The sequence below is a fragment of the Cyclopterus lumpus genome, chromosome 1, assembly GCF_009769545.1.
Source record: "Cyclopterus lumpus isolate fCycLum1 chromosome 1, fCycLum1.pri, whole genome shotgun sequence".
Taxonomy (NCBI): Eukaryota; Metazoa; Chordata; class Actinopteri; order Perciformes; family Cyclopteridae; genus Cyclopterus; species Cyclopterus lumpus.
The window spans coordinates 7,626,549-7,639,855 of record NC_046966.1 but is presented as its reverse complement, the minus strand read 5'-3'; the positions used below and the strand labels follow the sequence as shown (position 1 = coordinate 7,639,855).

Here is a 13,307-nt window from a genome sequence, read left to right as displayed (position 1 = left end):
TTGACCACTTTTACCTCTTTGGCCTAGCAGGTGCATGATAGGAATAGTAAATCATCACTGCTAAGAACGAGTAAATGAGTACTCAAATACATGTGATGATAAAATGATGATGATACACAGATAGACAGATAGCTAGATGGATAGATGGATCGATAGATACTCGTTACATAAGGGGAAATGAACATTAACTTCTAAAAAAGTATGACTATAGTCAGGTTCTGTTACCACCAAGGCGTGACTGTATTTCTGATTTAAATGAAAGACAGAAAAGAAGACAGTAATCCTCACAGTATAGTATTATTACCATCAGAACTGAGTTCAACAATCCACCACCACAGTTTTATGTAGTTGGACATCGTCAGGGTAAAGAAGATGGGGAATCTGCCGGCTTTAGTTAATAGTTGAAGAAAGAAGAGATAAATGATGGGTTGTTTGTAGCTTTATCACCTCTTCCGAGTTTACTGCAATTATCCACCCTGTTACCAGTGATTTCTGCTATTTTCTTCCCTTTAATGAAACCCTTGTGGTCAAGGGAGCTCTAATTACTTCCCTGTTCCTATAGGGCAACTGCCTGATGGTGATATAAATGCTATAATATTGTGGGATTGGTCCAGCAGAGCTGCTTAGGTAAAGCGAGAAAACAGTATGAGTGAGGATATCTATGCCAAACCAGACCTCACCAAAAAAATTAGATTTCAGACAGGCGTGAAGGAGGACAGAAACCCAGACATCTCTCATGACATCGACGATGAGAGGATTTATGACAACTACTGTGCAAAAGAGATTACACCACCGGAAAGTTCACAGGACAACACTCCTGAGGACCTCCAGCAAAGTATCTATCTGCCTGTCTCATATGTTCTACATACATAGCATGTTGTATTTACTGTAAGATTAGACAGATAAGACATTAAAAAAAACTACTAAAGTTTATGTAAATGGACATTTTTAAACATGGATGGCTGAAAATAATTGTTCAAGAGCATGGTTAATAATTCTCAGCTCTGTTAACAACTGTTAATTTGTGCCCACAGCCACTTCAGTCGATGTCAGTTCAGAAAAGAGAAGTGTTTTCAGAGCCGCTGCAGTGCTTCTGGGCCCTTCACATGTTAGTCCTTTGCTGTGGCAGTTATTCTAGAGAGAAATCAACTGTGGGTGGAAAATGGCAACCTGAACAGTGAGAAAGACAAACTACGGACGAGTTACAGCGAAATGAAAGGCCTCTATCACAACCAGACCCTAAAGACAAACCAGTTAGAAAACGAGAAAGACCATTTGAAGGCCGCGAACAACAACCTCACCAGAGAGAGAGATGAATTACAAAAACTGGTGAATGGTGAGTAAAAATAAGAATAATGGTTTTAATCAAAGGGATATTTCCTTCTAAGCTTAGCTTATTCAAGCCAGTTAACGTAGCTTATCACAATGACTGGAAACATGGGGTAACAGCTAGCCTGTCTCTGTCCAAAGATATTACAAAAAGAAACATATGTAACAGACTATTTCTTGACTGGGAGCAACCAGCAGAGACTCCAGTATTAGGTCTACTGTCCCGCACAGAAAATAAACATAACCTAGCACCCCTAAAATGGCATTTTCAAATCATTTTTACACTTTAATTTTCAGCTTTAGTGGTATTGGCAGTCAGATTGTGTTAGCCTCAAACAGAGCCAAGCTGTTTCCCCCTGTTTACAGTCTTAAGCTAAGTTAACTAGCTGCTGATGGCAGCTTCATATTTACAGTACAGACACGTCAGTAGTGTGAATCATATAATCTAACTCTCAGAATTAATATTAATTAGTTAATTTCCTTCAATGTGCAACCACTCGTTCAACAAATATTCATTTTTAGCTTTCCTTTGTTTTGGTATTTAATAGCTTTTTTGCTAATTCAGACAGATGACAGATGACCAACACACAGTACAGGATATAAATGCAAAATAGTGAAGTCTGCCTCATGCTGTATAGTGTTTTGTCTTTTATCTTGGCATCGGGTTATATACAGTATTATTGTGACGGAAGGCATATCATTTTGTGTTGTTAAACAGAGACAACATGTTGCCCCAACAGATGGACACAGTTTGGCAATAGTTGTTATTTCATATCTAGCGTAAAGGAAAACTGGAGTGTCAGCAACACGCTCTGTCAAAGTTATGATGCACAGCTGGTGATCATATCAAGCAAAGAGGAACAGGTGAGTGGAATTAAAAAAAAGTCTATTTAATTTTAACCTGAGTAGATATTGTTTTGTAAATGCTACCAAAATACAAAACCTGCTTCCCTTTACTTTTACAGTATCGTTGATGGTTTCTGATACATATTCAAGATTTGCATCAGAAATACATATAAACACAGGAGTAAAACAAAACTATTGTTATCAATAAACGGTGTAAGCAACATATATTTGTACCTATTTCGATTTTAAATTGTGTTGACAAGAGTGGCCATTTGGCCTTTTCAAAAGGTGGAAGTGGGAAAAAATAAAAGGTTAGTACAGGAAAGCAGGTTCATTTCTTCCGGATATGTACAAAAAGGGAAGTGAGACTCTACAATGACTTCTGCAAAGCTGCAGAACAATATGAACAATGTAAGAAGGGGGAAATGATGCATTCAAACTTGTGAATATTGTGACAAAAGACAGCAGACATTTTGACATGTGTGAAAGGCACAGGTGTTACTAATAACATTAACGATGGCTGCGTTCAAACGTCCCAGTAAGACGTGACAGTGTGACTGTGCACCAGCGTGCTGACCTCCAGGACACTGACGCAGCTACATGTAATTCAGCTGTCATTCATTTGATTGATTACTCCAATGCTTCTCTTACAGTGACAGGTGCGTGTCATTAGGAAGGCACCTAATCTCTTTGGAGTGACAGTAAATAAAAAATGATAAATAATTGATAATTCTCTTTGAAATCTAGGAGTTTATCACCTCGTTTAAACGGAGGACATGGATTGGTCTGACTGATGGAGAGAGAGAAGGTGTTTGGAAATGGGTTGATGGAACGGCACCTAACGAAACGTAAGACTTTTTCCAATTGCTTATTCATTGACACTGTGCCACGTTCAAAATGTGTCAGAACAGGAAGAAGAAAAAACGGTGTCTATTTAATTAACTGATCAATTTGCAATTAGGCTCAGGGCTCCCAGAAGTCTTAACTAAATGATTAACTAACATATATGATGCAGAGATTAGCTCTGCTGTACTTTTATATATTGACATCAAAGATCAAAGAACTGGTGTCCATGCAAGTTCTGCCCACAAAGATATGATCCATAATCTGACTCCCACAGAAACCTAAGCTTTATGTGTTTGTTTATATGACCTTTTCTGTTAAAATCATAATGATGTGGGACCTCACCTCATTAAAACATGCTCTGAAAGAACAATGTTAACAGTATTCGTTTGTAATGCTTCAAATCTTTGTTCATCTCTAGGTACTGGAGATCCAGTCAGCCGGATAATATGCTAAACGAAGACTGTGTTGAGAGTTCAACGGTTTATAACATGGGGAACTGGAATGATTTTAGATGCAATGCAAACGTGTACTTTACCTGTGAGAAAGTACTTACTTAATAGCCTTTCTAGTCTTCTGACCACTCAAAGTGCTGTGTACTAAATGTCAACGTTCACCCATTCACACACTGATGGCCGAGGCTGCCATGCAAGTTGCCACCTGCCCATCATTTCTAAACTTGTGCACATTCACACACGGATGGCCTTCGGGAGCAATTTGAGGTTCAACGTCTTACCGATTAGTGGCTCTACTAATGAGCCAAGGCCCACCCCATTATTTATTATTGTGCATTCGTGTTTGTTTTGCTCTCACATATGTAGAATGTCAATACTGTACATTCAAGAGTTAAGGGGTGACTCTCTGTGCTGTATTCTTTATGTACAAAAGAGACTCTGAGCTCAACTTCAGTGATAATGAATGAATGAATTATTTGTTGCGCCTGTAATGTAATAACAAATTATGCCATTAAAAATAGATATTAATACTATTCGATACATACCAGAGTTATTTTAATTTTATTTGTCAGTGATCTGTATGAGATGTAAACCTTACACAACCCGTCTCTGCAATTCGTATTGTGAAACAACACATCGGTATTAGAGAGAGAGAGAGATTAAATAAACAACAAATGATATCAGTTGTCCAACTTTTGTGTCTGCATATTGATGTGGAGATGTGATCCTCCGTTGTAAAATTCATTACCGTTTAATCCATTATTTTACCAGAAACAAAGAGTAAAGTCTAAAAACAATGAATATAAAGAATCACACATAATTCCCGGTCTAATGACATTCACTTGTTTTGACCAATTCTACAACAATGTGGAAATGTGAACGTAAGGGAGCCTGACCGGACTGGCCAGGGAGGTATGAGGCAGACAAGGTATAACAACAACTGGCCCCATGCTACGCAGGCTAACACATATGTACAAACAAAAGATAACAAATAAACAGTTAACTCAGTTTAAGTGAGATTAACTTAATTGAAAGAAACTTGACTCAAAGTAACAGAACGGATATCTACATCTGATGCGCACCTGACCTCCATTTTCTTACAACACAACCTATACTAGCTTGCCCTCATGTGGATGGAGGTACACACTGACATCCAACCCATTTTCACAGCCAAACAGCTTAAAAACACCCTTTCATCTGCAGGACTCAATAGGCTGTACCATTCATGCAGGTAAATCCACTGTTTCCCACCCCAATTCATCAAATCAATAAATCTTATCTAATGTTATTGTGGTAATACTGAAAATAAAATGGTAATCATATGGACCATGGGGAAACAATTAACACACATAGTTGATAAGTAAGCAATCTGGCAATGATGGCGAAAATGGGGACATTTGTGAACACCAGTGGAAACATCAGAACACAATGCAGATCATGTGACACCGGTAACACCATACACCAATACAATAATCATCCCAATGATAATTCCATTGTCCCAGTGCATGCTGGGAAGCCATCAGACTACATGATGAGTTTGGACTCATGGTTTAATGCACTTATTGTAAGTCGCTTTGGATAAAAGCGTCGGCTAAATGACATGTAATGTAATACATGATATTAAGGTGCGCTGGCACAACTTTGATGGGTGGCTCAGACGACCGGTCCAGCTGAACCATGTGCTCGTTTTGACCGCTCGCAGCTGTGCTTTACACCTTCAAGCTCGAGTTTAATGGACGCGTTAAGCGCAGCTCTGCTAGTTAGAAGCTAAATTATAGAACAGCAGCCCTATGTAGTTTTAATGCACGGGTATTAAAGGTGCTGCACACCCACAAAGGTGTTTTCACTTAGGCTGATTAGCCCTCTAGTTGGCTGGAGCTCTGCTGGGGATCACATGATGTCCCCATGAATTATAGGTCTACCTGTGTGGGTGGACTGTGGGTGAGCGGGGGCTTTAACGGGAATGTACTACAACATGTACACACATTCACCACATATGACTTGTCATAGTATAGTGTGTGTTGTGGAAATGTCACTTTATTTAAATAATGTATGTACATTGTAAATCAAGACACATCAATATATGTGCAAAGCTCAAATTTCATCGTACACAAAAGATAATTTCTTAAACTAAAGCCTTCAAAAGTAATCATCAGAATCATTTATTGGCCAAGTGTGTTGCGCATACAAGGATTTTGACTGCGTTACAGTAAACATAGAAAATATAATCAAACAATAAAATAATACTAATAAAAATATAATAAAAAACATAAACATAATAATAAATAAATATGGTAAACAACAAACGGATAAAAGTACTTTCGAACAAGTATACTATAAAATAAAATTGGCAAGTCTCTGTTTTGGTTCATTTAGTGTATTTAGTGTGTTTGCTTTTCAGTTAACAATAGTTGGTCACTGAAACTTAACCATTATCTCTGGTTATGGACAACAAATCAAATATTAAAGGTCACTGATGACCAAGAGAATTTAGGAGGAACAAACTCCAAAACAGTAATTACTACCAACTTCCTGTTTTTTTTGCTCTTCCCCTTTTGGCAGGCATCAGTGTGGATGTCCATCCTCATTCAGGAAACAGACACAACTGTTGCATCAATATTTAAAACAAAAAAGTTAAATTAGCCAAAAAATGTCGGGGGACCTGTACGCTCAGCCTGGGATCATCAACCAGGTTTACTGTGATCAGGACGACAAGGAGAATATAGTGAACATCTACGTCAGCGCTGAAAGCCTGAGAGTGTTTGACAAACCCTGGGTGGAGGTCACGTCACCAAATACACCACCAGAGGCTCAGCACCCAGGTACGGAAGTGTGCAAACAGATTTTATTCCCTTTATTTTTATGCTTCCATCTATTTAATATTTAGTTTTAGTATGATTTGGTATTGTGTTGCTGCCGTGATTTTATGTGGACTCTGAAGGGGTGTTTACATTTCATTTTCTTGCGTTTCATGAATTGCAGCTTTTAGTACTGGAGAGCTAAAAACATAGATGACGGTATCCTCAACATGTATTGTTTCTTTTTGTCAGTCATCAGGGGAAACTCCGGAAACCGGAATCATGTCAGAACTGATTCAGTGTTTCTAGGTGTGCTGTGTCTTCTCCTCCTGGCCGGGATTATTTTTCTCGGAGTCAAAAGTGAGTTTTTCCTCATTCTTTTTCGGTGTTAGTAAACGTTAAAGAAAATCAGCAATTCACACATATTGATGAATTTAATGATATGATATCTTGTTGGTAAAAATGCAGTTGCTGTTTTGTTGTTCCCCTTGCTGCAATAGTGACCAAAGACCAAACCAACTGGAGAAGAGAGAAAGACCAGTTATTGGCCGATAAGGCCAATCTCAGGAAAATATGTGACCAGTTAACAGCCAATAACAGTGAATTCAGCAGGGAAAAGGATGACTTGTGGAGATTTTGTAGTAAGTAAAAATGCTGTGTCTTTACAACAATGTATTAAAGGTCCTCTGTTTCAGACATATTTGGGTTGTCCTTTAACCACAAGGTTGATACCCACTCCTAACAGCCGCACTGCCACTAAATGCTCAGGATGGGTTAAATACAGACGTCACATTTCATGTATGTACCTGAGTGTATATAACAATTATAATAAAGTATACGTTATGTGACTGACAGCTAGGATTTATAGTGTTGTGATATGTGGTGGTATATAGCAATTCACTAACAATGACCACGCTAGCAGCGATATGGGTTTTGAACAGTTTATTGCAAAAAGTTATGAAACGGAAAAGGGGTCCAGGGTTGAGGGATGGAGGTCGAGGGGGTAGAGGAATGAAAGAGAGGGAAGGTCGGTGGGGTGCGATGGTTGGTCGGCGGTGTCCCGGTGGCTGGTGGAAACGGGGGAGTGGGGACTCGTGGATGGGGGTAGTCTCTTCTGAAGCTTCGGAGAGCGGAGTCCCCCGTTGTTCCTGAGAGGGAGAGAACAATATGATAAATCTAAGGGGTTGGGGGAGGGTTGTGGAGACAGAGTCAAAGTGGGTTGAACAGGTGTACTTAAGTACTTTAGTGCACCAGAAGTGAGCTGCGTTCGGGGCGTGGTCTTTGTTCCCGAACTAAGTTCTGTAAATCTCCATATAAACAAAATAGAATACACACTATTGCAGACAGCACAACAGCACCATACAAACTATTTGTATTGTTCCAATTTCCCTTTTATATCACTGTATACTTCTACCCAACTACATTTATTTGACAACTCTAGCTGCATTGCAGATTTAGATTATTAATTCAGAAAATGAAAGTTTTAAAATAAATGTTGCTACCCTGTTTTATGATGTAAATTATTCAGAAACGGGCTATTCTGTTTAATGAGTACTTTTATTTTTAAATATTTAAGTGTATTTGGATGTTATACTTGAATGCAGGATTATTATTTATAATAAAGTATTTTTTCCACCAATGATCAGGGATTTATCATAATGGACTACACATGCATGGATTTGTAATAAAGTAGGAAAATGAAGCCAAGAAAGTAAATTAACTATCCGAGCAGAAACCAAAACAAACCAGATGCTTCTGTCCAAAACAAAGGTCTTTCCACATCTGCCAGACACCTGAAACGTATAGCAGTGCTGGTGAAGTTAGCAATATGGCAATGCTGCTCACCTCAGAAAGTTATTGAAATGAGGAGAAATGTAATAACCCAGGTATTGTATGATTAGTTAGTAATGTGTATTGACTACGGTGTCTGTATTCTGAGCACTGAACATGTGATTCAGTGTTTTTTTTATTTTTTTAGTGTTTGTACAGCATTTTGGGGTTTAAAGGGACACATTTAGCATTAAGATTGTTCTGTTGTGAAAAGCAAAAGCATCAATAAAATACTGTAATGTCTACCTTTGAAACACAGAAAAGAAGACCCGGAAATCTCAGAACCAGGATAATTCCTGATGCGGAAAAGAACTGTGATTGGTCTCCTGCTGATCACAAGAAGGAAATGTTGAAACTGTTGTTAGGACATTTTAGAATGATTCTTTTATTGGGTTTTATCATGTCAGAGTTGACATCCTGGATGTAAAGGGGTGCTCAGTTTCTGTGATTTTAGGCAGTAAACAGGTGTGTGATGCCTGGAAATGTAACTTTCTAAGAATAATTAATGATTGTAAACCAAAACACATTCATCCCTGTGAAACAATGTGAACACAACATGTTCTGTTCTAAATGCCTGGGTTTCTCTATCAGATGTACAGGAGGTAATATACTGTATGTGGCAAAATGTTGCCACTACATGACTCACTATCAACATGTTTCCTCAGGATATGTGTTCTAAATTTAGTGAAGGTGCTTTTGTGGTATTGCGCAAGAAAAATACCATTCGTCAAATAAAAGAGGACCAGATGAATGGCCGGACTACTTCTTTGTAAAATAAGAGGATCTTAAAACATGATTACATTTGCCAGTTTCCACATTCTGTCACAGTTCTAATTGTGTTGCATTAGCACATTTCTCTTTCAAATATATGTTTAATAAATGTGTGTTTGCACTGAAGAGTTACTTGATCATCTGACTGGACTTTGTTGTCCTGATGTTGCTTTGTTCCTTCATCTTTGTGTGTAATCGCAGCGCAACCCTATCTCCTACAAACACATGTATTATTAAAGCTGAGCTTTGACACCACAGACTTTGACTGGGTTTCTCTCTTGCATCACACATTGCTATATTGCAGAAACTGTGTGTTGAGAATGAATATTATGTGGAAGAATAACCAAACAAATGTCCCATGTTATATAATGCAACTGCTTCCTTGCCTGGCTTCCTTCCTTTGTTCCTTTACTTCATTGCCTCCTTGCCTTCCTTCCTTCCTTCCTTGTCTCGTTCCCTTCCTTCCCCTTCTTCCTTCCTTGCCTCCTTGCCTGGCTTCCTTCCTCCCTTCCCTTCCTTCCTTCGTTCCTTTCTTCCTTCCTTGCCTTCTTGCCTGGCTTCCTTCCTTCCTTGCCTCCTTGCCTGCCTTCCTTCCTTTCCTCCCCTCCTTCGTTCCTTCCTTCCTTCCTTCCAGCCTTCCTTGCCTGGCTTCCTTCCTTTCATTCCTTTCCTTCCATGCCTCCTTGCCTGCCTTCCTTCCTTCCTTCCTTGTCTCCTTCTCTTCCTTCCCTTCCTTCCTTGCCTTCCTTCCTTCCTTCCTTCCCTACCATACCTTCCCTCATTCAATCCTTCCTGGCCTCCTTGGCTGACTTCCTTCCTTCCTTCCTGTGTGTGTATCAGTGGACACAGAGACACACCCACATTTCCAGTTTGTTATGTTTGTGGAGTAAATGTGACCAGGGCCCTATTTCTCATACGTGGCTCAACTAAGTCGATCAAATGTCCTATTAGCGAGCTTAAATTAACACGATGATTGACATCAGGCTATCCCAGTTTCTCAAAGGCTGATCCGTGCTCAAACCATCTCGTTAATTTGAGCCAGACGTCAGTTCACAGGATAGTTGCGCGTGCTGTCCGACTTCAAAAGGTTGAAGCATCGATCACAGAAACCATGATTTACTAACAGCACAAAGGAAAATGAACTCAAAGGAAGAGACTCTTTTATCTCCGATGAGGAGCAGGAGATGATCATGAACAAATATGAGGAATTCCAGACCATAATCATGGCAAAATCTAATCAATTCATTCACTTCACTCGGCTGGAGAGGGGGCGTGGCTTATCTCCATGGAAACTTCCGCCATCCACCATGGAATAAATAACCACTATTTCTGCTTTATACTTGTTGTGGAAATCCCACAAACGTCCGAACATCTAATGCCCTCGTGTTTGGGTTCATAACATTAATATATATTAATATAACTAATATCGCTCCTTCATCAATGAGGAAGGGAGGTGCCACTTTCTTCAGGGGGCGTGGCCAGTTTATCCAGCTAGACTGAATGAGCCTGCGCTGGAGCAGGTTAAAATTTTTGGATGTGTTGCTATGGTGATTTTGCCAAACTTGCTTCGAGGAACCGAAAACCCTGACTTGTGTAATCTCATCCGGAAAGTTATCCCACTAACCACGTTAGCCAGGTAAGAGAAACAGGGCCCAGAGCATCTCTGAAGCTGTTTCTCCTCTGATCTCTCTATTTAAAGAGACAAACACACACGCGCGCACGTGGCCGTTCATGCACAAAGAGAGCGTGTGGGGGGTTGGGGGGGGTTCCGTCCTTCCTTTCCTTCCTCCTTGCCTTCCTTCCTTACTTCCTTTCCATTCTTCCTTCCTTGCCTCCTTGCCTGCCTTCCTTCCTGCTTTCACTCCCTTCCTTCGTTCCTTCCCTCCCTTCCTTTCCTTCCTTTTGATACCGGAAGGATATAACTCCAACGCTGTCTTTCATTTAGATTTGGTGCCCAGTAGCTTTGAAGGGAGCTTTTTTTCGTTGCGCAACATTTCATAGGTCTCAATTTCTTTCTTATCTATGGTAACATGACATCTACCTGAAGTTCCTCTTCGGCTAACCACTCATCAAAATATCAAAGTTCACGCGAAACATGTTTGGTAACTGTCAAGCTTGAAATGACAACTAACGGCCGCGCAAAATCTATCTGTTATTTTGAGTGCGCACTGATATGGAACGCTCAGATAAATGTAAACAGGTGTACAGGACTTTATGGCTCAATAAAGTACACCCCGTGACTCACTCTATATATATATACATATGTATATATATATATATATATATATATATATATATATACTTGTGTATATACATAAGTATATATATATATATGTGTATGTATATATATATATATATATGTAAGCAGTAGAGGGCGTAGACCTGTGGAAAGCAGAGGCACCAGGCGAAATTGAGTTTCGCCTCTTCGGTAGCCCGGGTTTGATGTTGCTGAGAGTAAGTTGTGGGGGGAAATTATGTTGCATTGTATTGTTATATTCTTTAGAAATGTTACCGTTTATGTTACACATGGTAATGGTCTATGATACGATCACGGTGTCCACCTGTTGTGTGTCGTTTAGATGTTTGAAAGGAAAAGAGAGGACAATCTGATGTTTTATTGTCTTCTGCAGAAAATAAACACTGGAAAAGAGTGCCGTGACCCGGATCTTCAGATCAGCTTGATGCTCATCGCCGTGGATGCTGTGCTGACGTCTTGATCCGCCTTGGAAGACTATTGTGGTCATATCAGGTTTATAAAAGATTGTGGATTAGGGCAGAGTGCTTAAATTGTATATATTATATATTGTTCTTTTTGTTTTGTTCTTTTTCTTCATATTGATTGCATTTCTACTACGTTTTGGTTCTAAATACACAACGCAAGTACATTTATTGGTTATAAACGGCCTCAAAAGCAACAATGGATGAGTTTGCTAGCCCTAGTCTGCCAAAGGAGAGGGGTGTTTGGCTCAGTCATTTGGCTGGCAGTAAGAATGTGGGATACTCTAAACTAACTCTGGATAACCGTGATACAGGGCTAAGTCAGAGCCCAGATTGCACTACTGTTGGTGGGTTAATGCCATACACCATCTCACAGACATGTTAGGGGAGTTAGGTGCTCAAATTGTTGAGTCCATTGTAGAGAAATTAATATCAGCTGGTGTTGTAAACATGAACAGTGATCACCAGACTACTACCACCCAGACAACACACTGTACTGTTGACCAACATGACTGTCCTCCACATGTGACAGTCCATGTGAACTCTGACAAAGGACTTCAGACATTCAGCGGTGACAGTACTGACAAATACCCAATCCAGGACTGGATTGACATGACTAAAACACACCTCAGAAAACAAGAGATTCCTCTGTGTGACCAAGCAGAAGAAGTTATGAGCCATCTAATGGGCAAGGCAAGAGATGTTGTGAAGATTGCCTTGCTCCTGTGCTTAATGTCAAACAGGAACCTGAACTGATATATAATGTTCTCCTCCACTACTTCAGTGTCACTCCCTCATGCCTTCCTCTCGCAGACTTCTATGCTACTTTGCCTAAGCAGAGAAAACCCAGTTGACTACTGGATAAGACTGAACAAAGCTGCCGACCTCGCTTTTGTGGGCTTACACAGACAAGGGAAGCAGACGGAGAACATGATGAAGTGGATCTTATGTTCGTCAAACACTGTCCTGACCAGAACTGTCCTGCACTCTAAAGTTTAAACCACTTCACAAATGAACCTCACGTGATGTTCAGCTGAGGGTTGCTGATAATCAGTGCAAGTTGAGGGCTAGTGGCGGTGCCGCTGGTAATGTACAACTGAAAAACTACATCACCGCAGTCGTCTCTGAGCAGCCCAGTCAGCCATTGACTGGCCAGGCGGTGTCTGGGCAGTGCCTTACTCTGAGTCCCTCACCTTTCCCTCTCCAAGCCCAGCATCATGTGTGTCATCCTCTTTGCCCTTCTCCAGCATCTGTCCCAGTTCAAGACGAACCCTGTCATACTCCGAGTCGTCCCTCTGTACCTGTCGTGGCAGCACAAAATCTCCAACAGCCAGAGGAGAGACTTCTCACCCGTATGGTCGACATGTTTCAGGAGATGATGGGGAAAACGCAGCCGCGCGACACTTTAGGTGGGCAGTTCCAGCGTGCCTCTCGTGAGAAGCGTTCCAGAGAGGCAGTTTGTAAGGTCTGTAATGACTCAAGCCACACCACCATTTCACACTGTATGTCTGAAAGACTTTGTTTTGCCTGTCACGCCCCCGGTCACACCAAACTGAACTGCCTTGCCAAAAACTCAACCCAATACCAGACTGAGGGAAACTAGCCGACTTGTATTCAGAGGGAGGCAGTACAGGTCGCACAACAAACTCCCAAACAGATGACATGTCTGATGCTGAGATTGTGTACACGTCTATGAGAGACTTGTGTGATGAATCGG

At 40.4% G+C, this 13,307-nt stretch overlaps 1 protein-coding gene across 4 annotated transcripts; it reads left to right on the top strand.

Moving 5' to 3' along the window:
- The first annotated feature begins 1,103 nt into the window (after nt 1-1,103).
- LOC117735272 (C-type lectin domain family 4 member M-like) lies at nt 1,104-4,096 on the top strand. Of its 4 annotated transcripts, none has more exons than XR_004609873.1 (4): nt 1,104-1,336; nt 2,070-2,193; nt 2,923-3,023; nt 3,440-4,096. XR_004609873.1 is itself a non-coding variant. In XM_034539806.1 (4 exons), exons 1-4 carry the CDS (start codon nt 1,213-1,215, stop codon nt 3,576-3,578), a joined length of 510 nt encoding a protein of 169 aa, XP_034395697.1. In that variant the 5' UTR covers nt 1,104-1,212; the 3' UTR covers nt 3,579-4,096. The 4 variants fall into 4 exon arrangements, 1 of the variants encoding a protein (XP_034395697.1); XM_034539806.1 differs by having other exon boundaries at nt 2,048-2,193; XR_004609872.1 differs by lacking the exons at nt 1,104-1,336; nt 2,070-2,193 and adding an exon at nt 2,511-2,777.
- Nucleotides 4,097-13,307: the final 9,211 nt, after the last annotated feature.